This window comes from Hermetia illucens, chromosome 3 (genome assembly GCF_905115235.1).
Source record: "Hermetia illucens chromosome 3, iHerIll2.2.curated.20191125, whole genome shotgun sequence".
NCBI lineage: Eukaryota > Metazoa > Arthropoda > Insecta > Diptera > Stratiomyidae > Hermetia > Hermetia illucens.
The window spans coordinates 101,616,980-101,644,725 of record NC_051851.1 but is presented as its reverse complement, the minus strand read 5'-3'; the positions used below and the strand labels follow the sequence as shown (position 1 = coordinate 101,644,725).

The 27,746-nt window shown below is 43.5% G+C and overlaps 1 protein-coding gene across 1 annotated transcript in view; it reads left to right on the top strand.

Moving 5' to 3' along the window:
- LOC119652629 (deleted in malignant brain tumors 1 protein) overlaps positions 1-27,746 on the top strand; it is a 459,104-nt gene that overhangs the window by 51,531 nt on the left and 379,827 nt on the right. The window contains exons 3-6 of the mRNA XM_038056876.1: positions 1,849-2,219; positions 2,294-2,480; positions 16,169-16,228; positions 16,371-16,576. Of these exons, the coding sequence (XP_037912804.1) occupies positions 1,849-2,219; positions 2,294-2,480; positions 16,169-16,228; positions 16,371-16,576 (824 nt within the window). The remainder of the gene's footprint in view (positions 1-1,848; positions 2,220-2,293; positions 2,481-16,168; positions 16,229-16,370; positions 16,577-27,746) is intronic.

Sequence of the window (27,746 nt, the reverse complement as noted above, 5' to 3'; positions counted from 1 at the left end):
GTTTTGGAAATAACAGCAGGATTTTAATAAAACTGGATTTATTTGCGTGGGGCGGAGGGAAGGGGGAAGAGAGGGGAGTAGAACAAACTTTCTGTTTAACAATTTGGCCCAGTTTTCTCCAGCAGCCGCATCTTTGGAACCAGCTCATTGAAAACAAATCTGCCATATGCAAATGGCCTATTTGGACATAGCGAGATTCTTTTCTGTCGTTGCATCAGCATATTACCTAACAAATGGTGTATTTGGCCTCGTCATGATTCTCTTCTGTGTCATCACTTCATATTTATGTAAACAGCAACAGGTATAGTTTTGCTACAAACAAGAAAATAATAAACAATAATAAGCAAGTGCTCTTGTGTTACGTACAAGAACACTTTCGGACTAATGTGTAAACACGGAAGGGTCAAAGATAGGTGAATTAAAGAATGACATTACTTTTGATTTTTTCTTTTCTCCGAAAAGAGCTAAGGTGTTTTAACCTCTAATTCGCCATTAGTAAGGAACAGTGAAAATTATAATATGTAATTTTGGAATAGAGCAGCCAAAGTATAATATTGTTTTTTGAAAATAAAGCAAGTTTTGAAAGTGGAAACGCGGGTGGTTGTAATAAGTTCAAGACCCGGAAGTTCACAGTGGAGCAACGACGTAAGTGGTAGTATTAAATCTACTAGCTTTTCTTTCGGCAGCTCGGAACGAGAGCAACCACGACCATCGAAATAAAATCCAGGAGCTAGTGCGCGAGCTTGACCAATGCCCAAGCAGAATAGCCCCTGGACGAGGCCGTCTAGGATATCGTCGAAACACTTTCAAATGTAGTAATATTTTGAGAAAAGGTTGACTGTCCCTTTTGCTTGTACATCCTCCTATTAACTTGCGCACAATTTACGATAATCTTTGCTTGTCAAAATGATGTTGAGTTTCTCATCATTTTTCCAGGAAGTAATGTACCTATTTTCCACCATGAGATTTGGACCGCCGCTAGCCTAGTATTCTTGAGCTCTCACACCTCCATAAAATTCATTGAATTCATGCTAGCGTGATTTGGATCGAAATTATTCCTTCCTTGTCAGAAAATTAATTATGCTAAAATCTGTTAGTCCACGAAAATACGGCTTTGTAATGTATTTTTGGTGATACTGGCTACCTGCGAATCAACCTCTCCCAGGTATAAAATTTACGCGGAATATTTGAGAAAATCAGTTCCGCGCACAAGTCACGTAAACAATTTATGTTTCCCGATTCATCTGAAGCGAAGTAGATGCCCACGAATGTGCTCTTCCTCCTGTTGCACTCCTGCATTTCCGGCATGGGAAGCTGCCGAGTAATAAATCTTGATATCGCGACATTGGGTCGCTTGCAGGCTCTTCCCAAGTTTTTCGAATTTCCCACGTTAATCGGTTAATCTGAAAAGAGATGTAATTGCAATGCAGCCGCATCCCGAAAGATTGCGTCGCTGGCAAGTTATCAAATCGCTCGTAAATAGGAAAGGCGGCCCGGTGCCGATGTCATCGTCGAGATTGCTCCCTTTTGCGTCAGCTGCGTTTTGGGCACAGATGATTTGCCATGATTTATTCGACGCGGAGTATTTTTGTGCTGAGCACGGATCAGTTTTAGTTTACTGAACTCATCGGAGCAATTCAGTGACGAGCAACTTTCGGCGGAGAGGGTGTATTTCGCGGGAAATGCTGCTTTTTATGCCATTAAACGCCAAATGCAACATTTATGCTGGCCATCGCCCGCTAAGTTTACTGATTGCGTGAGGATGCGAGAAGCTATTGCGATCATACTTTCCACCGTCTAATTAGTTTTTATCATTCATCGCCAAGATATTTCTTTCATTCTTTACAGGTGCGTTGACCAAATTCACATCTTCCCTCACCTCCAGGAGTCAGTTCTGCAGGACCCCGTTGAACCCGAGGAAACTATTTGTTTCGAAAATACGAAAAAGTTTGTCTCGGTCGATGTCTCGAGTTCCTTCCTGTACCCCATGCAACTACCGTTGACCGAAAGCTCGAACATGACTCCGAATAACATCGAAAGCTCAGCCGTGGACGTGAACCTGAACTTCAAGCCGCTAACTCGCAGTCAATTTCGAATAAATCATCGGCCGGCGATTTTCACCTCTGGGAGGGTGCTGGGGATGCGTCTGATTTACAAGTCCTACCGGAAAGACGAGGAAGCTTTCAAAATTGTGGGGAGGTTCCAGTTCATAGATAGAGGTAAGTGCCACCGCGGTCGGTGGGCTGTTCTGTGCAATTGTTGGCCGTTTGAATTTATTTCGGGAATTTTTTAGTTCTGTTCAAAAACGATGGCAATTTGATGGCGACGACCTACTGTGACTATCAGTTCCTGCCGCATCCAATTAATTATGATGGAGCGGAGCAGAAGAGCGACGTGGACGTCTGGCGATATTTCTACTCACCCCGGTATCCTGCTAAATACCCCAACCACATAAAGTGCTCGTACAAATTCGTTGGCAGGTACGTAATGGACGCATGTTTCGGGGAAAATAATGTTTGCTTGTTGTGCCCGTATAAAAAACGGTTGGCGATATTGAATTGCATGATATGCCAAATTATCCCCGCAGGCCAAGTATCCCTCTAAAATTCATTCTTAACGAGTATGCAGAAACACAATGTTAACGGGGTTCATAGTTTGTACAATCTAAACGGAAATGCAGGGTCGGGTGCGCGGTAGGGTACAAAGGATTACAGGAAAGTAGAGAGTGGTTAGCGTCGTAACCAAGCACGAGAGCGCCAGGATAAAATGGTGTGCCACAAAAAAACGTACATACTTATTTCCTAAAGAGAGAAACAATGCAATAACTTTAAGGTGTTGTGATGTGGGGCGCCATGTGGTGCGAGAAAACTACTAAACTGTCTTTTGTCAATCACCAGATGAAGAGCACTTACAAAAAGGACTACACGCTAATAGAATCCCTATAATAATATAAGCTACAATATAGAGTACATATAGACACTTTTTACAAATTTCTTGCAATCTAATCTCAGTCAAGTCTTATGTAAGATATGCGTATACAATTATTACGAGCTAGGTAGAAATGGGGCAAATGTCCACTCAAATGCATAAGAAATACACTCAACCTTTTTTACCTGAAGCGCCGAGCAAATCACTAGCGTATGTCAAATATGTAAGTACTTTGTGTGAAATTGGAATATGATTTAGTCTTCATTTATGCGGTGCAAGGAACTCTATTACAATGAAGGAATAAGCAAATAGAAAACCCGAAAGCTGAGTGCTTCGGGTATAAAGGTTTTGTGTTTATCTGATGCCGGATCCACATGTTAGCCAAACTTCAATAATAATAATATTCTCAAGAGATTTTACACTGCGTTCTAAAAGAACTATTGTGCCCCTTTACTGGTTATAGTATACGTATAGACTATAATATGTCGTTTAAAACTAAAACCAACAGAAACTTTATTATGTTCCCTCCTTCCAACCTGGCATCTGGTATTAAATATTCTCATAGGTACCTCAATCTACTTTGCACAATTGCCGGATACTGTCCCGGAACACGTGTGCAGGTTTCATTACACTCCTTACAGAATCTACAGGCATTGTACGTAGATATCGCTAGCTTGCCCAGGCGACTCCACAGAATGGCTCTGGCCCATACAGCGGCGTCGCTGCTCCTGTCCTGATCAGCTCGTCCACTGCACCACTGCCCATGGCTTATATTTCTGCCTGAGATACGCAGATATGCTTATCCATTAGTTCCAATTGCGCTTTCCTTGGAGGAATGACCCCAGCGCCTACTCCCTCTACCGTCAGTGTATCAGGTAATCAGTTGTTAGTTTGAGCCGTATGTCATTGTCACACTCTCCTAGTTTGTCCTGTTGTTTCAACGTGTTTCAAATTCCTTATGGAAGTGAAACCTCGTTTTCAGGTTATCCCTTGGTATTAGTAATTCGGGATGTCGCCTAGAAAGAATATCAATTTTCCTTCGATTTAGGCATACCATAGTAAATAATCAGTGGCGCAACAATCCAATTGGATCAGTGGAATTCAGTAGCCTATAAGAGGTAATGTGGTCAGCATTGCGTTCGTCCGAGATTTATTACCCTGATTTGACTCCTTGACTCCTTCTTCAGACTGGCAGAAGATATTGCCTTGTCTTTGGCTATAGCTTTTTTCTATTTCTTCACAGAATTCCATAAAGCTCTTTCGTTTTGCTTCCCTGATCGCATTCCTATACGCCGTCGGCACCCTTATGTTATGTACCTTTGCTAATCCCCGCTTGAAGAGTTTTTGCACCTCCTCTCTCATTCCGGCAAGGTTCTTGCGCCATCAAGGTACGTCCCTTGATGACTTGACTCTCTGAGTCGGACAGTTGGCTCATATGCATCAATGACGACTCTGTTGAGGCCTTCCACCACTGGTTCTAGCTCAATTTCGCTCCTGATGCTAACGCTCTGTTTCCACTAAGCTTCCCATAGAGGAATTTTGAAGCCTCATCCGTTCACTGATTCCATTAAGATCTATTACCATTAATCCGGAATGAATCTTTAAGGACGCTCTGCCTTTAATTTCCGCTGGGATGTGAGAAGCCATAAACAGCTATGCAATGTGTACTGTTATGTCAGATGCTGCCACGTACTCGCAACAACTCGCCATCATGGACTCGCAACCACCTATACACTGCATCACATACACGGCCCTAACACCAGCCCTTATGTATGAAATTTGGCTCTATGTATGCGGTACTCTCTCGAAAGCCTTGGCATATTCGACTAAAGAGGTTCCTTTCGCCTCTGTTTGCTTACGCTACAACTACCAAGTTAATAATAAGTTGCTCTTTGCAACCCGTTGTCCCGACTCGGCAGCCCTTCCGTTCCTCGGACGGAATGTTGTTGGTCTTGAGATGCGCATTGATACTTCCACTAATAATGGACGTTATGAATTTGTAGAGAATTGGTTAGCAAGTCATCGGTCTTGTGTCCGCCGGTAGGTAATTCCCGTTGTTAGGAAGGGTAGAAATTCTTCCTGCCGACTAATGACCTGATTTATGCTATGTGCCAACCGACTGTGCACGCTGATAAATTTTTTTATACCTGCACCCGATCCAGACCAGTTTATGCCTCGTCGAACTTCTTTCTTGGTAACAACCGCAAATTCATGCTAGGCGTATTTATATGGCGGGTCCCTTCAGCGGTAATCCACTCAGCATGCTCAACAGCTGCGCGGATAACCCCCAAATACCACTCCAATAGCCTCTCACTTCCGTTTCCGTATAAATATTTTTATACCTGCACCCGATCCAGACCCTCTGCAATTTATTTCTCACACGTCTGCGGTCATTGCCAGTGCCGATTTGAACCAGCCTATCAATGTCCTGCCTTAGTGAGTCTCGCCTACGTTGCAGACGAATTTTCCATCGTGGATCTCTACGGTGACTCAAACCAATAACGCGAAAGCGAATCTCCTGACCGTGCAATCTGATAGTCGCAAATGCACCACAAGACATAAGTGATTGAGTTGCAGAATCCACTTATCACACAGCCTTGATGCAATCTCATCATTGATTTTAGATAAAACTCTCGGGATTGTTGGAGATGCATAGAGCCTGGGAATACGTGGTGTTGTTAATGCCTGGAGGTATTTTGAGGCCTGGACACTATATAGTGGCGTATTCCAGCGCTCACAGTTCCATCCAAGAAAAGTTTGGATTCCCGTTTTAGAGAGCAGATTTCACTAAGCAGGTGCTTGTATGCCTCATATTTGGTCACTTGGTGAAGGTGTGTACTAGCAGCATTGTTATGATGATCGATGTTAAAGGTGTGGAGAGGAAGGCCATATTCCCAGGACCTGTAATAGGGACTCAAAATGCCTATTGTTCTAAGGAGAGAGATGGGAGTGATATGTATTCGGAGTCTAGGAAGGTTCTGACTGCAATGATATAATTATAAAATAATAAATAATAATAAAATAAAGATTTTAATTATTGCTGGGTTGCTCAGGATTTGCTTGAGCCTACTACTAATCTGAAATGGAAATTGTCACCACAAGTTAACATTATATATCATAAATCGTGACGGTGGCGTATGGGCCTCATATTCGGCTGTTGGAGCGCGATATGGGAGTGCGATCGGCAAGCCAGTCCGACGGACAAGTTTAAATGGGTACAGCTACTACGCCCTACCAAGTCTGACACAATCTGAATTCAGGCAAGTGATGGACAATCTTGTTTTCGATGCACAGGCCAAATCCAAAAATGATTTCCGGTGACAACTAGGGGGCCCTGAAGTAGGGGAGCAGAGAAGCAAATGCAAGGGGGTGTACCGGAGCGTCAGCGAGGGCTTCATCCACAGCGATCATAAGGTAAGCTTCTTTGAAATATTAGGTTAGGTTAGGATGACATACCGAATACGGCCTTTAAGATCGCCGTAAAATCCAGACCAGACATGTCTGCTAAGTGGTTCGAAGCGTGCATGTCCGAGGGGATATTTTCTGCAACATGGAAGCAGCAGAAGCGGAAATTTTAGACCAAAACGGATTTGTCCGTAGATGCGATTCACAGAAAGCATATATTATGCCGTGGCGATTCTGAATGTGAGAGATGTAAAATAGAAGCGGCTCCCATCACTAAGCGCCGCAAAAGAAATTACTCCCGCATTCAAATTGCCGATCATATTATCATTGTCAGCCCAGCCATCAAATACTTACTGATACCTGAGTGGTTAGAACACAGGACTCTCGTACGGAAGATCGCGTTTCAAATCTCACTGCTGGCAGTGGAATTTGTATCGTGATTTGACATCGGATACCAGTCGACTCAGCTGTGAACGAGTACCTGATTCATGGAACGTGCGCTCCCTGTGCAGAGATGAAGCTGCTGAGCACCTAGCCGATACCCTGCCCCAATATAGGGCTAACAGCGTTACAAGGGATGCGTTGGATAAGGACCGGTTTCCTGGAGAAGAGCCGCTAGACCATATATTATAGTGGCCATCCAGTAAATCATGTGCTCGGAGTAGGTTTCTTAGTCAGCCAAAAAACGAAGCCTGTTGTTATCGGCTTTGAAAACATAAGCAGCTATGCACTCTGCGTTTGCGAGGCAAGTTTAGAAATATAAGCCTCATTAACGTTCACGCCCCTACAGAGGAGACTACCGTGTCGGAGAAAGATACCTTCTACGAGGCAATAGAACGAATCCTCGAAGCCTGTCCCAGATATGATATCAAAATCATACTTGGGGATTTTAACAGCCAAGTAGAGAAGAGCCCCTTATTCAGGCGATACGTTGGCTCCCATAGCTTACACCAAAATACAAATGATAATGGCCTGCAGATCATTCAATTAGCAGTATCACACGAAATGGTTGTTGGAAATACCTGATTTGCGCGGAAAGCTGTTCACAAACATACGTGGGCCTCTCCAGACGGGACCACTTTCAACCAAATTGACCACGTGTTGATCGAACGCCGCCACCTCCCAGCCTTGATGAATGTTAGAACATATAGAGGGGCCAATATAGACTCGGATCACTATCTCGTTGGCATGGTGCTCCGAGCTCGAATACCAACACCACCCAGAATCCCCTCTGACAATCAGGTGAGAGTTAACACAGAAGCCATCCACAATACAGCCATCAGCGACACCTATAAGAGGGACGAAGGACCTGGAGATGAAGCATCAACGAATGATCTTTACAACCACCTGAAGAACGTTATCATTGATACGGCCGCAAACAGACTTGGCCCCAGCTGCAAATACAGTCAGAACGGCTGGTTTAACGATGAATGTAAGCTAGCAATGGAACGGAGTAATGTTGCATTCTCAAAAAACGCAGGCACGCGCAAAGATTTATCACGAACTCCGGCGAGCGGAGAAGCGACTTCATCAACTTGTGCTCAAGGTATGGGACAGCGAATCAATGCCTGACGATTGGCAACGGGACATTATCTGTCTCATACATAAAAAGGGAGATATCACACAATGTATCAATTATGGAAGTGTCACGTTGCTGAGTACCATCTATAACATATTCTCCTCTATCTTGCCAGGCCGAATAACCCCATACGCCTAGAATATCATTGGTCCATACCAAAGAGGTTTCACTCCAGGCAAATCAGCAACAAGTCAGATTTTCTCTTTGCGGCAAGCAATGGAAAAACAATTGGAATATGAACATCAGTTTCAAGATCTATTCATCGACTTTAAAGCTGCCTATGATAGCATAGCTAGGGTAAAACTGCACACGGCCATGGGAGAATTCGGTATCCCGATGAAATTGATATTTGACTGGGCTCAGCCTGACCAATGTGCAAGGCCAGTGAAAGCAGACCGTTCGACATCAACAACGGTCTACGACAAGGGGATATCCTATCATGTGTCCTCTTACACCTGGCCCTCGAGAAAATTATCCCTGATGCTGAGGTAAATGCAAGAGGTACGATCATCTTTAAGTCCACCCAACTACTGGCCTATGCTGACGATATCGACATCATGGGAAAAACGATCCGGGACGTACAAAATGCCTTCATCCAGATCGAGCAAGCGGCGCGAGATCTTGGGCTGCACATCAATTAAGACAAGACAAAATATATAGTGGCAACGTCAGCACCAAAAGCCAACCAACCAACAACATTAAACCGCAGTGGTCAAACGGGAAGAATGATACGAGACTACAAATTTGAGGCCGTTGATTATTTCTCCTATCTAAGGTCGAAAATCGATGATGATACGATGATGAAATCTGCGCATGGTTGTTGGCAGCAAACCGAGCCTATTTACAAAAACTGTTCCTCTCGAAACGTCTCACCATAGGGTCAAAGCTCTTACTGTACAAGACAATAATCTTGCCAGTCCTTATGTATTGCTCGGAAGTCTGAGTTCTTAGCAAGCAAAATTGCGAACTCTTGGCCGCGTTCGAGAGAAGAATCCTCTGAAGAATTTTTGGCCTCCTGCATGAGGATGGACGATTCCATAGCCTATATAACGACGAACATTATATAAACCATGACGACATGTTAGAAAACCTTGCCCATGACTTCAACGCTTGGGCACTCGAGAAGCAGGGAGAGTGGAGCAAGGGGCCGAAGTCTACTAGAAGCTTTTGCCCTGCAGACTTTAGTTTTGGCCTATGAAGGTGATGAAAGCGCTTTTCTCAAAGGGGGGTCTTCCGCAATCGTCCACCTGACCTTTGTCAGCCCTGCACTGGTACGTGGCATGTCCTGGCACGTTAGCGAGGACTACACCAGCAGTTATCACCAGGCAATCATCTTTCAACTGAGGAGCCAGGGAATCAAGATACCTAATGCCGAGAAGGGTATCAAGGTGGTCTGAAAAGGGAAGCTTCTTGAAAGGGGGGTAGGCCAATCTACTAAGACGGGCGATCCCACCGGAAAAGCTCTGCATTTCACACAATACATCGCTAAGGAATGTGACACATTAATGCGTAGGAGGTGTTCATTCCCCAGTAGAAGCTACTGGTGGAAGAGTGAATTGGCCAGCCTTCGATCAGCCTACCACCGAGCCGAACGAACGGCTAAGGGTTGAGAGGACGGTCACCCCCACAGATCACGTGGCGTATTCTTTTGTTGGAAATCATCCTGGGGTTATTTTCTCCGAAAGAGACAGGCACTGACACATTTCAGAGGTCAGTGCAGTTGAACATTTGCAGCAGAAAAGGTCATAATCAAGCTCCGCGCCTTGACAGCATACCGAATAGATCCCTTAAGCTCACCGTAAAATTCAGGCCGGATATGTTCGCTAAAGCGTTCGAGGCTTGCATGTCCGAGGGGATATTGCCTATAGCATGGAAGCGACAGAAGCTGGTAGTGCTGCATAAGGCTGATAAACCTCCAAGTGAGCCATCCTCTTATAGACCCATATGCCTTCTAAATACAGACAGGCGGGTAATTTATAAGTGATTACTGCCGATCTTCAAAAGCCAGGGAGGCCTTTCAGATCGACAGTATGAGTTCCGTAAAACCAGATCAACCATTGATGCCATCAAAATGGTTACTGGCTTGGCGGAAGATGCAATTCATGGAAGGTACAATACCAGCAAATATTGCGTGGTAGTGACCCTCGACGTGAAGAATGTATTTAATTCGCCCAATTGGAACCTTATACGAAAATGTCCACGATTTATGTTCCCACCTATCTCCCAGCTATTGTCGATAGCTACCTGCGAGGGCGGATGCTCTGGTATGACACCGATAATGGACCCAAGGAGCACATTCCGTGGATGCCCCACAGGGCTCCGTACTTGGCCCACGGAGGAGGCCACGGTGGTGGGTTACGCCGGTGATATAGCATTGGCGGTAGTCACAAAGCATCTAGAGGATGCGATGCAATCAGTGCTGTTAAGGCCTTTTATTTTACCCAAAACCTTATAAATGGTGGATAGACCAAGACTGTAAAGAAAACAGCCAACAACAAATGTAAGGATGCGCTCAGCGGCAATTGTGATATCCAGGAAGGGCAGTCTCTAAGAGGAGTCAAAGCTGAACCTGACCAAACCCGATTGATAGAGAAAGTGTGAAGAGAAAAGCCATATTGCCAGGAACCTCAAATGTATATCATATGAAGGATATGAAAAGCAAGATAATCGGCATATAGCAGAAAGCGAAAATTAAGTTTATTCAAACACATATCAACCACTGCAGGGTCGCTCGGGATTTGTTTGAAAAGACCGCCTACAGGAGTCCTACAGAAACCGTGACAATGGAGTATGGATCAGAGATTTGACGAGTGAAGCGGCGATATGGGTATGCCGCCGTTAAGTCATTCAATGTCGCCCAGCTGCCTTTGTTTTGGCAAAAACAAGCGCGGTACACGCCACCTAGTCTCACATTATTTGCATTTGAAGACTTACTAAACAACTCTTTCTCGATACATTGGGACAAATTCAAAAGGTGGCGAGGAACTAGAGAGACTAATGCAAGGCGGCGACACTAACCAACAGGCGACATTCATTTCCAAGCGATAACTTTACATTACATCCGGTCTAGACCTGCCTTAATAAGGAACTCCAGACATCCCAGTTTCGCGCCAAAGTCTACCAACCCGATATCCCTAAAAGCTGTCTGGCGTTCTGACCTACGCCATCGCTCCATTTTAGGCAGGGTCTGCCCCGTCTTCTTTTTCTAGCATAAATATTGCCCTTATAGACTTTCTGGGCTGGATCTCATCATCCATACGGATTCAGTGACCCGCTCACCGTAACCTATTGTGCCGGATTTTATCCACAATTTGACGGTCATGGTATCGCTCATAGATTTCGTCATTGTGTAGGGTATGGAATCGTCCAGCCTCATGTAGGGGATCAAACATTCTTCGGAGGATTCTTCTCTTGAACGCGGCCAAGAGTTCACAATTTTTCTTGCTAAGAACCCAGATCTCCGAGCAATACATAAGGACTGGCAAGATCATTGTCTGGTGCAGTAAGGGCTTTGACCCTACGGTGAGACGTTTCGAGAGGAACAGTTTTTGTAAGCTGAAATAGGCTCTGTTTTGCTGCCAACAACCGTGGGCGGATTTCATCATCGTAGCTGTTATCGGTTGTGATTTTCAACCCTGGCTAGGAGAAATTATCAACGGTCTCAAAGTTGTAGTCTCCTATCTTTATTCTTCCCGTTTGACCAGTGCGATTTGATGTTATTGGTTGGTTGATTTTTGGTTCTGACGTTGCCACCATGTATTTTGTCTTGCCTTTATTGGTGTGCAGCCCAAGATTTCACGCCACCTGCTCGATCTGGATGAAGGCAGTTTGTACGTTTCGAGTGGTTCTTCCCATGATGTCGATATCGTCAGCATAGGCCAGTAGTTGGGTGGACTTAAAGAGGATCGTACCTCTTGCGTTTACCTTAGCATCACGGATCACTTTCTCGAGGGCCATGTTAAAGAAGACGCATGATAGGACATCCCTTTCTCGTAGACCGTTGTTGATGTCGAATGGTCTTGATGATCCTGCTGCTTTTATCTGGCCTCGCACATTGGTCAGGGTCAGCCTAGTCAGTCTTATCAAATTCATCGGGATACCGAATTCTCCCATGGCCTTGTGCAGTGTGACCCTAGCTATGGTATCATAGGCGGCTTTAAAGTCGATGAATAGATAGTGCAACTGATGTCCATATTCCAATAGTTTTTCCATCGCTTGCCGCAGAGAGAAAATCTGACCTATTGCTGATTTGCCTGGAGTGAAGCCTCTTTGGTATGGACCAATGATTTTCTGGGCGAATGGGGCTATTCGGCCTAGCAAGATAGAGGAGAATATCTTATAGATGGTACTCAGCAACTTGACACCTCCATAATTGATACATTGTGTGATATCTTCCTTTTTATGTATGAGACAGATTATGCCTCGTTGCCAATCGGCAGGCATTGATTCGCTGTCCCATACCTTGAGCACAAGTTGATGAACCACTTGGTGTAACTGGTCGCCTCCATATTTAACCAATTCGGCTGTAATTCCATCGGCTCCTGGCGACTTATGATTTTTAAGCCAATGAATTGCACGGACTGTTTCTTCTATACTTGGTGGTGCCAATATTTGTCCGTCGTCTTTAGTTGGCGGGATCTCCAACTCGCCGATGTTTTGGTTGTTCAGTAGTTAATCATAATAGTCAACCCATCGTCCATTATTCCCATTCTGCCGGAAATCAGATTTCCGTCTTTGTCTCGGCAGAATGCACATCGAGGTGTGCAAGACTTCATCCTGCTGATTTGTTGGTAAAACTTCTGCGCCTGGTGCGGTTGCTCGCTGTACTTTTCGAGTTCACAGACTTGTTGGTTCTCCCAGGGTTGCTTTTTCCGTCTGTGAAGTCGTTTCTCCGCTCGACGGAGTTCGTGCTAAGTCTTTGTGCGTGCCCGCGTTTTTTGACAATGCAGCATTACTCGGTATGCAGCATTCTTCCGTTCCGTTGCTAGCTTACATTCATCGTCAAACCAGCAGTTCCGACTGTTTTGCGGCTGGGGCCAAGTTCTTTTGTGGCCGTATTTATGATAATGTTCTTTAGGTGGTTGTGAAGATCATTTGTTGATGCTTCATTTCGAGGATCTCTGTTGATTGCGGCATCTGTTTCCCTCTTATAGGTGTTGCGGAGGGCTTTGTTGTACCACTCACCTGATTGTCAGAGCGGATTCAAGCTCGGAGCACCATGCCAACGAGATAGTGATCCGAGTCTATACTGGTCCCCCTATAGGTTCTGACATTCATTAAGGCTGAGAGGTGGCGGCGTTCGATCAGCAGTCGTTTTTGGTTAAGAAAGTGCTCGCAGTGGTTACCATGTAGAGGTGGAGATAGGGTTTGGTAGTAGAGCTGTTGGTGTTGCTTCAGCAAGCGTTTCCCAGGTTTTATGCTCCATGGTGGCTACCTTTGCACGTTTTGCCCTAGGACCTATACTATCCTTTGACCTTCATTCAGCTTCATTAGCCGATCGCCATATCGCTCGGCGCCTGTGTCGCATCAGGTAAACCCTGTGAGATGGCTACCAAAATGTACAAGTTTTTAACTATTTTGATCACCTTCGGAAGGGTTCTTGCGAGTTTCTCTTTCCAGTAAGGGACCAACATTTGGCGCGCAGACACGAATTTGTTCAATAATAATAATAATCGTTGGCGCAACAATTGGATATTAGAGCACTTCATTCAAATCCGTACATTACAGTGCACTGTAGGAGGCAATGTGGCCAGCATTGCGCTCGCCTGAGATTAATATCCCGATTTCACTCAAGTACTCATTGACAGCTGAGTCGACTGGTATCCGACATCTAGTCACGATAACAAATCTTTTTGCCACCAGCGAGATTTGAACCGCAACCTTTGGCTACGACCGCCCAACGCTCTAACCAGCCATCCAGACGCTAATTTGTTTGGTTCACATTAATTTATTTACGCTTTGACACCGTCCATGTGTTAAGAGCCCTTTTCCATTTCTCGACAGGTTCAAATCGGATCGACAGCGCGTCCTGTCGCGTCGATTGAGGTAAACGTCCCAGCGTTTTTCCGAGGTTTTCAATCGATTATCGAATGTCGGATACAGGATAATAATCGCACTTGCTTCCACGGGATACCGTAGTTCTATCTATAGTGTACCGTTAGAGCTTTGAACAGAGTGCTCTAACATGCTTCGAAGTTCAGATCAGCGTTCAGCGAACGTTATCGATTGCGTTTTCTTGGTCGGCCTGGCGTGGGACCCGTCACACTATACTTATCTTTTTTCATGACCTCAGCATTTTATTTCGGTTTTACTGAGGATAGTACAAAGTACATTGACTGAAGCGCTCCTCCTTTCTCTGACTTGGAACCAGAATGCTACCTGGCGGAGTTCAAGGAAGTGGAGTGGAGTGTTAGAAGCTTTAGGCTGTAAACACTTTCCGGAAAGGGGAAACTGGTTCAATTATACATCTGACCTTTGACAGTCACTGATACCTGGTATGTCCAGGCATGTTAGCAACGGCTACACGTTAGGAACCTAGTAAATCTAAGAAGGACATCAGGTGAGCAGCGTAAGATGAGCCAGACTGTGGTTTCACTATCTCGCTAAACCAAGTTCTTAATTGTTATAATGCTCTACACAAAATGCAATGCCACAGAATGTGACGCATCCATAACAAGAAGGTGCACATTTTTCAGTAGAAGACTCAACTACTGCTGGAATAGTGAACCAGACTTCGATCAGTTTGTACTGACCCACCCGAGTAGCTTAGAGGTCGGTAAGTAAGACGGATCAGGTGCGGAAAAAGCAAAAAATAGGGAAGCTCACACAAATCTCACACTGGGTATTCAACGGAGCAGCAGAGAATTTTTCAAAAAGAGCTCTGCTCTTCTGACGGCAACGCGCTGGCTGTTTCAGATCTCATTTTACACACAGCTATTGCATGCAGTCTACAGAGGGACAGTGCTAACAGTGTGTTCTGCTAACAGGGTTGTTTTGGATGATGCGGCACACACCCTTTCTCTGCTTGTTCTACACCCACACAATATACTAAAGGCTCATTTTAGATAATTATATACAATATATATAATACATTTACAACATCTTTATTTGAATGGCTGGAGGCCGACGAGATGCAAACACCAACACCAGCGCGAATTGCCGACGATTCTCCGTTTCTTTTCATTTTCTCTTTCCATTTTCTACACATATACAGCGTTAAGTTCACCTAGCCTTCATCGCAGACAAAGTACGCTGATAGGGAACGATCTATGAATAAAAGGCTGGAGCGTTGAAAATGCTCTAAAAAGGCCGGTGCTGATTAGGAGATTAATTATAACATCATCCAGTTTTCAGGCGGCATGTATTTGCTGTTAAATTTTAAACCTCACCGGATTTTCTAAACGGCGTTGAAGTGCCAGAGGACCGAGGGCACGTATTTCAATATACAAGGTCAATTCAGAGAAGGAGGGAGCTTGGTGAAAGTCCAGGAGAGATGCTAGTACCCGAAGAAATTGTTCTGGAAAATGCTAGCATACCATGAGGTTTGGGATGAGATTAATCTGATGATCCGATCAATGTAAAGTGAATGGCGAAAGGTGAGGAAACCAAACTAGAGTGAGGTAACTCCGCCCCGCAATGCAATACCCTAGCCGAGCAGCTGGAGAGATACAAAACTTCAAAAAGCGTTAGACACATCAGCATTCAATGCGAGCTTTTCAGGGGAGGCGCAACTGTTTTTGCGAATAACCCTGACTGAAAGAATATTCCGAAAATTGGGAAAATAATTGGGTGTACTATGAACACTATTGAATTATACGAGAGATCTTTATGTAAGAAGTTTTGCAGAAATATACATATATATTTTGCAAAAACTACTCATTGCTGACAATTTCCTCTTTGTTCATTCGGTTGATGCTTCTTCATTTGTGATTTCATGTTTATTTCCGATGGGGGGGATAATGAAGTTTGTGAATCAAAGATGTATGACATTAACACTTCATATTTAGAAATTGTCCTAATAAGAATGTCAAGAAAGAAAAGCTGAACGAAACCTACGGAATAATTCATGAGATTAGAATTCCATATTCGAATAGCAATTCTTCATACTGTTGGTTCCTCCAATGCCACTCGGCTGATAAATATGGCACAACTTGACCCACCCCAGTCGCTCCAGCATCTCGTTTGCTTCAAACACTCTTTACGATTTTAAGGTCCATAATTTCAGAATTTACAGCGGCAATATCGTTCAAATTTCAGACCACGTAATCGTGTGGAGATTCACTTCGAGGAGATTTACTTGCTAACAGGTCACATCAGGTAATTTATTCTGACCCTTTCCTCAATCCGAAAAGTAGTGCGATAGTAGTGAACGGAGTCCGTTTTCCACATTTTATGTTATGTAACCGAAACTTCTTGTCCGTCGTTTCCTTGCATGCGGTATCTGTGGCTGTGCCAATAGCTGCTTACACAACTCGGATAAGATTACAGTGTATGATAGCAAAGTAGCAAATATGTCATCAATAATAGACGTCTTTTGCAACGAGAGACCAACCATGAAGGTCGTCAGTTCCGGACCAAATCTCTTAATTGACTTCGAAGCGAGTTCCAACCGAACGTCCAACGGATTCAGCGCAAAGTATAGATTCATCGATATTGCACCAATAGGTAAGAGAAATGTTATTTTTTCATTTTCGTCCTTTGGTATTTCAGTCCATTTTTGTAACTGGGTTTTTGTCCGGCATTTCCCTGAGAAATTAGTAAAAGTTTCACAAGAAATCCAGGTTGTATTGATTTAGCAGAATAATATCAAATTCCAATGATTGATACAAGCAACTCCAAGATTAGAAAATTAAGTTTTGTGAACATATGTAGATTACAAAATATGTGCATGGTTGTGTTTTCTAACTGCCATTGGGAAAGTGTTCCAGTGAACCAGTTCTCTTCTACGTAATCTTTACTATACCGGACTGTAGAAGCATATCCAGGGAATATTTAATTCGCAGGGGAAGAAAAAAACAGGGATGCCGAAGGACATTCATAGAAGAATTTTGTATAGTTTCTAATCATGGGCTGTAAACAAGATCAAAGTGTCAATATACGGATTATACTATAATCCGTGTGTGAAAATTTGCATATGTGTTAATTAGCACCCGGACAGGGCATGCTTTGAGAAAAGTGTGTGAAGTGGAATTAGAAGGCCTTGGCGAGGACTGGACGGTACCCGCTATTCAAATATAAATTTCCAGAAAGTTGCTCGGCCACTATGCCTTTTAGTTAATATTCTGTCTTTGGAGTGAGGAAACAAGGAAGGTATGTATGTTGGTCCAGATCAACAAATTGTATCGTGATAAAAGGGCTTTTAAAAAGCCCATATTAACCTTAATAGGCAGCGTTTCCCAAAAACGATGTTTTGTCATTAGGATGATGGAATATGGGCTACTTCTCTATAGAAACACTACTATACTATACTAAATATTTATACACTCTTGTTAAGGCTTTGATAAAATGAAAACCTTATCAAAATTCTACCACCCACACTCATGCTTTCTTCCCCGTGGAACTAACGGAAAGTCTGCATTGCATCCGCGGGCGGACATAGCTATCGCTCACCGCCTCTCCATAGCCAGTCCCTTAAGTCATACTGAGTACAGCCTGCTTCTTACCGGCTTTCCTCAGACATTTCCTCCACGATTCTGTTCGGTAATCACGTCCTGTTCAATATCTCACCAGACTCTTTAATTCATTTACAAGCCTAGGACATTGGATGAAGATGTAACTTTTGTTAAACCTTTGGATGTGACGAGGTTAGGTATCAACTGCTTCGCGCTTCTCCAACAAATAGCACGTGTGGTTTGTTGTTCTCTTTACACGCCGCAAGTGGCGCCATTTTGTGTTAAGTTTGAGGGGGCTCTCCATACATGTGAATGGAGGGTGCAAACTTTTTTTTCACTGAATGTGGCCATGTGGTATCAAATCAAAGGGCTCAATTAGTACTTTTTGAAATTGGTCCCATATTCGATATCGGGTGAAACGTAGGGGAGTGAGGGTTTAAGGTATGATCCTCAAAAAGTGTAACAGGTTTCGTTCTCAGAACCTATCCAACCGAAAAATATGAAAATCATAGTGGTGTATCTAAACGAAATCTAGGCCTCAAAATCCATCCCGTTCTGATATCTGTACAAATAAAATTAATAATAGTAAGTTACCACATTTTAGAAATTTAGCCGGAAACCCCCCTTAAGTTCATGCTAGAACTACAAGATTTGGCACTTGCATAAAGGCTAACATAAGGCATAACTTTGAAGGAAATCCAACCATGACAATAACCTAGTCCGAGATTCCATCTACTCACACACCAGTCCTACTGACCGCCCATTTCGAACCCATGTCCTCCCCTCCGACATCCTAAACCTTCATTCCTTAGGTCGCGTTTTTCGCAACGGTAGACTAATATATTATATACATATAATGCTAAGCTTAAGGCTACTACTTAATACTAGAACTTATTTTTAACGACTTAGTCTTATCTAGAAATTAACCTAAAGGTTAATAATACGAGTAAATTACAGATCAACTTGACCTAAGCTTACAAGCTAGTGGGGGAAAGTCAGGAAAAACCACCCTTAATATAAAAAATTACCGGTAAAAGGATGGGAGAAGGATGCATAACGGGAGGATTAAAATTATTGGGAGATGGAGTAGACAGTGTCGGAGCGATGTTCATTGTAGGGGCGATGGTAATACATTAGTCTACCGTTGCGAAAAACGCGACCTAAGGAATGAAGGTTTCGGATGTCGGAGGGGGGAACATGGGTTCGAAATGGGCGGTCAGTAGGACTGGTGTGTGAGTAGATGGAATCTCGGACTAGATTATTGTCATGGTTCAGGGCTTGGTAAAGGAACTTTATGAGGGATTTGATGAGGAACACGTCTAAACGGGTCGAGTTGACCCGGTTGTAGACGGCTTGGTTGGAACGGGAATGGGAAGGGCCTAGGAATATTCGGAAGAACTTCCTTTCGTTAGCTCGTAGGCGCTCCATTTGGTGGGAGGTTAGATCGCACCAGGCTACAAAGCCGTACGTCATTAATGGACGTATTAGCAGCTTGTAGCAGTAGAGCTTAACGTCAGGACGGACAGAGGACTTGTTGTTAAGGATGGGCCATAGGGATTTAAGACCGGTTGAAGTGTTGTAGAGGATCGAATTAAGGTGACGAATGGGAGGGAGACGGGAGTTTAGATGGATGCCGAGGTATTTTGTGGAGGTGACGGTGAGGATTTGATCTTGGCCAATTTTAATGAGGAGATCGGAAATATCGCAGCGCATCTTGAAGGTGATTTTTATTCTGCCTCGAAAGACGATGGCATGGCATTTTGACGGATTGAGTAGGAGTTTCCAGGAGATGAGGTAGGAGTTGAGGGATTGGATGGAGAGGCTTATACGGGACTGGACGGTACAGATATTTCTGGATGGGGTATAGAGAATTAGGTCATCGGCATATTGGACTGTTTTGACTGTGTAGGGAGTTGTAGAGGAATGGTGAAGAGGGATATCTGCAGTGTAAAGTGAGAAAAGGGTTGATGAGAGGACCGAGCCTTGTGGGGTGCCTGCAGGGGGACTGTAAGAATCGGATAAGGAGTCGAGGACTCTAACTTGGGAATGGCGGTTGGAGAGGAAGCTAAGGATAAGTCGACAAAGGTGGGTATGAAATTTAAACATAAAAGAAAGTTTGAAAATAAGGCCTTCGTACCATACGGAATCGAAGGGCTTCTGAATGTCTAGGAGGCAGGCGGTGGTGGGAATGTTATTATTCAGGTTTTTGTAGAGGTCGGATTTGAGGACGAGGAGGGCGAGTGATGTGCTATGACCTTTCTTGTCGGCGAATTGGAAGCTAGGGATGGTATCGTGGTCGGAGATGTGGGAAAGTAGAAGGTCATGGATGGCGACTTCAAAAATCTTGGAAAGGGAATTGAGTAGGGAGATTGGGCGGTAGCTATTGGGATTGGATGGGGGTTCTTGTTTCTTGCGGATGGGGACGATGTGCGCTTGTTTCCAAGGAGCGGGGAAGTGAGCTAAGATGAAGCAATGATTGAGGAGTTGTGAAAGGAGAGGATTAGGGTTTTGGCGCACCTCTTAAGGATAATGGTGGGGATTTTTTGTTTTTCCCGGAAAGGATTATGGATTCGATGGATTCTTGGGAAAGGGATGCGATTGGGGCGCAAAAATGAGGAGCGGGACCTGGGGGTGGCATTGGTAGGCTGGTGTAAACTGGTAAGTTGGATGTAAGGTCGGAGAGGTGTTCGGAAACCGAAGGTTCGGTAGCAGGGTCTGAAAGGTGAAGGGTGGTGTCGTGAGCTGCGAGAAAGGCTTTCGCCAGTTGGTCGGCGTCATCTTTAGGTGACGTGTTGTGGGGGAGGGTGGTGGGAGTTTTGGATTTGGCGAGGTGGGGACAAGTGTGGCGGAGTTGGTTACAGGTTTGGTTGTTTGAGAGTTTGACGGTGTGGTGTTCGGCGTAGAGGGATTGGATGTCGGATCGGATTGTTTGTGTTAGGGAGTCGATGCGGGTTTTAAGGGAGTTGAAACGGGGATTATATCTGTTCCGGTGGAGTTGGCGGCGGGGGGTGGTTTGAGTGTTATTAGGTTAAGGATGTGGGTGGGGAGGGTGATTAAGTTATTATAGTTTAAGGGACGGAGAGGGATGGTTTGGTTGCACACCTCTTAGGTGATTTCGGAAATCTGGGCTATTGAATTGTCTAATATCTCCGGACAAGGAGAGGGTGGAAGAGAGATGGCTGAAAGTCTATCAGCTAGTCTGTAGTTGACTAGATTCCAGTTGGCTTTGGAATAATCAGGAAGGAATTTAGGTTGGGTTCTAGGGAGTTGCTCATTAATGCAGAGTTCTAGGACCACACCGTCATGATCACTGAGGCCAGGAACAGTTGGGAGATCGAGGGGAACTACCGGGAAGTGGGATTGGGTGAGGAGATTATTACTAATAAGGAACAGGTCAAAATAGGAATGGGAATTGGATGAGTGGTGGGTAGGTTGATTGGGCGGGAAAAGGGTTAACTGTAGAGGGAGGCAGTTCTGGGAATACCAGCTGGCTAACATGTTGCCATTGGGGTTGGGGATGGAATTGAACCACACATTGTATTTGGCATTCAGGTCGCCGCCTAGTATGAGGAAGACTTGTTTATTTCCGGATTCTGGGAGGGCTCTGAGGAAACGTACAAGTCGAGTGAGGTCAGCTGGGTCAAGAATTTGTTTTGGGCAGTAGAGACTGCCGAGAAAAGTGATAGAGGAACGGGAAATGACCGAGATAATCGTAGTCTCAAGGGAAGGAATGATGGATGATGGGACAAAAATTTGATTGATCTATGTGATTAGACACTAGGATAGCTGTACCTCCGACCGGGCGGTTTATGCGGTCGGTTCGGAAGGAAGTGATGTTGGGAAAGGAGAGTCTGTGGATTGAGTTCAATCTTGTTTCAGTGAGTAGGAGGAAGTGGGGATTATGGGTGTTATGGAAGTTGAGGAGTTCATGTCTTTTTTGCCTACTCACAATGGAATTGGGGTTGAGCAATACCACTTTAGTGGACATTGCTAGGAGAGACTTGGCATAGGAAGGAAAGTAGGGTAAGCCTTTTTTCCATAGGAGAGGAAAGGGAATGATAGGTGGGAATGAAGGAGTTGAGTTGGGAGGAGCTGAGGAATCGGCATATTGAATAGTGAATGGATTTCACTATCCAAATTGAATGAAATGTTGGGACGAGCAGCGTTTCGGGCTATGGAAGCGTATGAGAGTGGTTGGTGATAAGGTGGGCTAGGACTGTTGACTTGGATGGGTTTGTGTTGGGAGGGGGGCCTATGATTTGGGACTGTGTTAGGGTTGGCTGGTTGGAGGGTTAAGTTTTGGCGGGCGCGGGCTTGAACAAACATCGGGCAGTTCCGATAACTCGCCGGATGAGTGTTAGAGCCGCAGTTGATGCAAGTGGGGTTTTGTTATTGTGTTTTCGGGCATTCCCGGGGACCATGAGGGGTGTTGCACTTAACGCAACGGTATGGCAGATTGCAGTTTGAAGCCGCGTGCCCTAATCTCTGCCAGTTTCGGAACTGGGCAATTTCGTGAAACTGTACGTTTTCAAACTACACAAGACAATGGAACATCGCTCCGGCCTTGGACAGTGAGGATTGTTGGAAACCAGGTTTGAAAGTGACGAGGGACAGGTGTAGTGACTTGTTGTTGCGTCTCGATGAACTCGTCTCATAAGGACGGACACTAACTGCCTCTGAGACACGAAGGCGATGGAGTTCATCAAGAACTTCTTGGGGGTGTAAGTGAAATCTAGTCCACGTAGAACTAGATTCACCGGTTTTTGGTGGGAAGGCGTGAAGGTTCAGCAGCGCCTTGGTGGTGTCGAACTCAGATTGGCTCGAAACGAGCACATGAGTCGAGTGCAGACTTGTTTTCTTAAGGGATACGTTCGGTGAGGAATTAATGATGCGGGAAGTAATCGTTTTAGTGGTGGATGGATCGGCGCGAATTATAATCGGAGGGAATTTTTCCTGGCTTACCTTAGAGATGGGTGGAATAATATTATTGTGGTTCGGTGTAGTGAGGTGAGGTTGTTTTAGTGTAACTTAAGTGAAGGATATTCTATGATTGGAGTTGATGGTGTTGGTATTGGTGAGATGATCTTGCGCTCCGGCGCGAAGCCGATGATGTTGGTTGTACAGGGTGCAAGTTCAGTCGCCATCATGCGTTGGAATAGTGAGGAGCGTACCTTTGCCGTTGAGGTTTACTTTTCAAGCAGATGTTCGGTTATTGCAATACAGCGTGCATTTCGGAATCGCTTTAATTTAGCCCCATTGGCTCCCGTCCCAGACCGCAAATCAATTGTTACATGGGTCACTACATTCAGACAAACTGCAAGTGCGACAAAAGGAAGAACTGGAGTCCCTCGGCCCGTTAGATCACCTGAGAACATTGAAGCAGTGAGAGCGTGAATGTTGCGATCGCCGCGGCGTTCTGCGCGAGTTACGTCAACGACCCCATCATAACCACCCGATGCCAATACATGATCCACGCCAACGACCCCAATGCGAACTTCGATACCAACACATGCCATGCTACCTCATCAGATTGCCACACATGCCATGCACTCTACTTTTTTCTAAATATAATATGTCAACGCACTCCACGCACATGCACCTGTATTGTAATATTATAAATGATGCACTCAATTAACGTAAGTTCAGTTATTGTATTGTATTGCATTGCATTGACGTGAATAAACGTCTTAAATAAAATCATTTATTTTTTTTTATTGTCTGTGGAACAAGTTCCATAACTGGCGCAGTCGACGGTTCGGTTTTCTTTCTGCGAATCCTTCCAATCCAAGTATCGAAGGATTATCGGTAATTTATTCGGAAATTCGCGTAGTGCAACGAGAGAATATCGTCCCCGGAGAACTGGTCAACCTACAATATCTCAACTAATTTTAGAATCAGTGTGTTGTGTGTGGAAAGATTAAGGACCAGTTGCAGTCATCGGTTATCAAGGAATATGATAGCTCTCTCGTTGACGTTGATGTAAGTGGATATCTCCTTGTCTAACCCATCCTTCTCACTCCTAGATTTAATGCCATTATAGTTTTAATGTGAAAACATATATAAATTGCGAAATCAGAAATAATAATTAAGTGAAATTCAATTCAGCAAGTACAATCGCGACTGAGTGATCTCGACAAGTGAATTAATAATTAGATCTCTAAAACGAAATCTTTGAACCATCTTATTAGACGTTGTTATACTCAATTCGTTTAGTCAGAATGGCAACAAACAATAACGGTAGCAACCATGTTACCACTGCAAAGGAGTGTGAGGCTTTACGCGTCCCGGATGCGATCAGAGATCTACCAAAGTTCAGTGGTAATCCGAAGTTACTTTTTGAATTCCTCAATAATGTTGACGAAATTCGCTCACTCATTTCGTGTACAGAAGGCACTCCATATGGGAACCTACTATTACGATCTATCAGAAATAAAATTGAGGGATCGGCTAACGAAATTTTAAATATGTATGGAACCCCACTCGACTGGGCAACCATTAAACAAAATCTCATTCATCATTACGCCGACAAACGTAATGAAACTTCTTTAATTAGAGACCTTCACGGTATCAAACAAGGTAACAAACCTGTTGAAAAATTCTACAACGAAATTATAGAAATATCTGCAACCATGACAAACTATGTTCAAATTCACGAACAAGACAATAATGTAGTGAAAGCAAAACAGAGCTTATACACCGAAATGTGCCTAAACGCATTTCTATCAGGTCTAAAAGAACCTCTTTGTGCAACGGTACGAGCAATGAAGCCTGATAACTTGGCAACAGCTTTTGCCTATTGCATTAAAGAGCAGAACATATCTTACGCAAGGTACGATAACTCTGTACTCCGCATACCGCAATACGTCAGACCTACTAATAGAACACATTTAGCCCAAAACAACGCATTGAATCCAACCTTTAGACAGATAGCTGGCAATCCAAACTACAGGACACCAATGATTTCGAACCCCAGCAAGTTACCCCAGGCAACGAAATTTCCGCAACATAATAATATACAAGTTAACCAATCGTTGCCCCAAAACCCCAACTATCAATTTAATAGGACAAACATTTCACAACTACCCAAAGGAAAACCAATGGAAACACGTCAAACTCGATCTCAAAACTCCAGGCAAAATGAATACCCACGGAACAATTTTTTCCACCCAACAGGACCAGCAAATTTCGTTTCTAAGGAACTATTCAATGTTTCTTCCTTAGAAAACTCAAATCCAAATACGAGCTCTAACGTTCAGGAACCAACACACTATCACGACGAAGAAGCCGATCAACTTTTCGTAAACGAAAACCAAGACTGGGACCCTTCACAAGATTTTAACCAATCACCTGAGCAAAATCCTTGTTACGAAATTGACGATCAAAATTTTTGGCAAAAAGCCTCAACGAGCCAATCGGCTACTTAGACGTCAATAAACATGGATCAGTCCTTCCATATATAAGTATAGCATCTCCATTCGGTCGTCCCTTAAGATTTTTAATCGATACAGGAGCATCAGCTTCTTTGCTAAATCCAGAATTTGTTCGGTCAGAAGACTTGGAGGATGTCAATCCAGTAACAATAACGACAATTTTCAATGAACATAAACTAAGCAAACGAATTACACTACCCAACTTCTTGGAATTTAACCAATATAGTGAGTGTAGTTTCCTCATTTTTAAATTCCACAAATATTTCGATGGACTGTTAGGACTGGACATACTTTCTAAACTCGGAGCCAAAGTTGACCTTGAGAACAAGATACTCATAACAAAAAACGCAATCATACCTATTCTTTATAAACCCAACTTTGCATCCGCTAAATATACAGTACCAGGAAATTCAAAAATTCTAGGAAGGAGAAGTGTACTTGCCTAAAACAGAAATCTCCTAAAATCTAACTATTTCCGAAGGTATTTATCTTATACAAAATTGTTGAAATAACCAACACATCGGATCTAGACGAAATTTTGTACTTGGACCAACCTCTTAAGGCCAAGGAATATCTCAAAGAAAATTTTTGTGAACTTAACAACTTCAACATTTATGTGAAGCCTTCGAACCAAATCAACCCTTTTATCATAAGTAATTGTATCCGAACGTCTCACCTGAATGAAGAAGAAAAAGACCAAATTATCAAAATCTGCAGAGATTACCAAGACATCTTCTTTAAACCTGGAGATCATCTTAGCTTTACAAATTCCATCAAACATCGTATTAGTACAACGGACGACGTACCGATACATACTGAGTCGTACAGATATCCGTACGTACATAAAACTGAGGTCCAATCCCAAATTCAAGACATGTTGGAACAAAGAATAGTACGGTCCAGCTTCTCACCTTGGAGCTCTCCAATTTGGATTGTTCCAAAAAAGAAAGACGCTAGTGGCAAGCAAAAATGGCGTCTAGTAATAGACTACCGTAAGCTAAATCAAAAGACCATCAGTGATAAATACCCAATTCCCAACATTAACGAAATCCTGGACAAACTCGGGAGATGTCTATATTTCTCAACGATCGATCTGGCAAGTGGATTCCACCAGATTGAGATGGACCCTCGAGACATAGCTAAAACCGGAAGACACTATGAATTCATCAGCATGCCCTTTGGGCTGAAAAACGCCCCCGCTACCTTCCAAAGGGTCATGGATAATATATTAAAAGATATCCAGGGAACCTCATGTCTTGTCTACCTCGACGATATTATCGTCTTTTCCACGTCGTTACAGGAACATATTGAAAACCTCAGAAAAGTGTTTGACAAACTGAGAGCAGCAAATTTCAAAATTCAAAAAAGAAATCAAGGTATTCTTAGGACTTCTCGGATATTACCGAAAGTTCATAAAGGATTTCGCTAAATTAACAAAACCTCTCACCGAATGTTTGAAAAAGGATAGAACCATTGACTTTCGACATTCGAGTTTTGCAAACAGCTTCTCACCAGCGAACCGATATTATAGTACCCAGACTTTTCCAGGCCATTTGTATTGACCACTGACGCAAGTAATTTTGCGATTGGGGCTGTGCTGTCACAGGGACCTATTGGTACAGATAGACCAGTATGCTACGCAAGTAGAACCCTAACCGATAGAGAAATAAATTATTCCACGTCGGAAAAAGAGCTTCTAGCAATAGTTTGGGCAACAAAATATTTCCGCCCATACCTATTTGGTCGTAAGTTTCAAGTCGTAACGGATCATCAACCAAAAGATCCTAATTCTAAGCTTATACGTTGGCGACTTAAGCTAGAAGAATTCGACTACCAAGTGATACATAAAAAAGGGAAGCTGAACGCCAATGCCGACGCTCTTAGCCGAATAAAACTGGCAAAAGACACCACTCCCAGCACTGAAGTTAACCTGCATACCCTAGCAAATCCCGATGGTGGAGACGCAAGCGCAACCATTTATTCAGCGCAGACGCATGCGCAACCATTTATTCAGCTCCAGAAAACCTCGACGACCACATATACATTTCAGAACGTCCATTGAACGAATTTAATATTCAATTAATCCTGGAAACCCATAGTGGACCCCCTTCTAATTTCATCGAAATCTTGTTCAAAAATAAACAAGGACGCACCATTAACATGAATTGTTTCACATTAGAAAACATAACAGAATTATTTAAAAAATTCTTAACACCCAATAAAATCAATGCCATATTCACAGATGACGAAACATTTAAAACCCTGCAAGAAACATACTCCAAATTCTTTTCGAGGAGCAAGATTTTCATGCTACTCTGATGTACGACAATACTGACTAACGTAAGAGAAAACGACCAACAAGACAGAGTAATTAACGAATATCGCAATAAAAACAACCATAGGGGAATCAACGAAGCAACAGCTCACCTCAAAAGAACCTATTACTTCATGAAATCAAAAATAACCGAAACAATAAACAACTGCCAGGTGTGTCAAACATTAAAATACGACAGAAATCCTCCAAAAATCAGATTTGAAAAACCCCCGACACCTTGTAAACCCTTAGATATACAGTCGAACCTGGATATAAGGAATTGCAAGGGAAACTCACTTAAATTCCTTATAAACAAGTTTTCCATTTATCCAGTTTTCCTTATACAGAGGCTTTCAGCAAAAAATTCCTTTTATCCAGGTTTTTAAAATCACCTGGTGTATTTAGTATTACAGCAACTTTGAGTTTTCATTTAAATACAAATAAATAATCCGCATGATAAATAAAATTAAAAAGAGTAT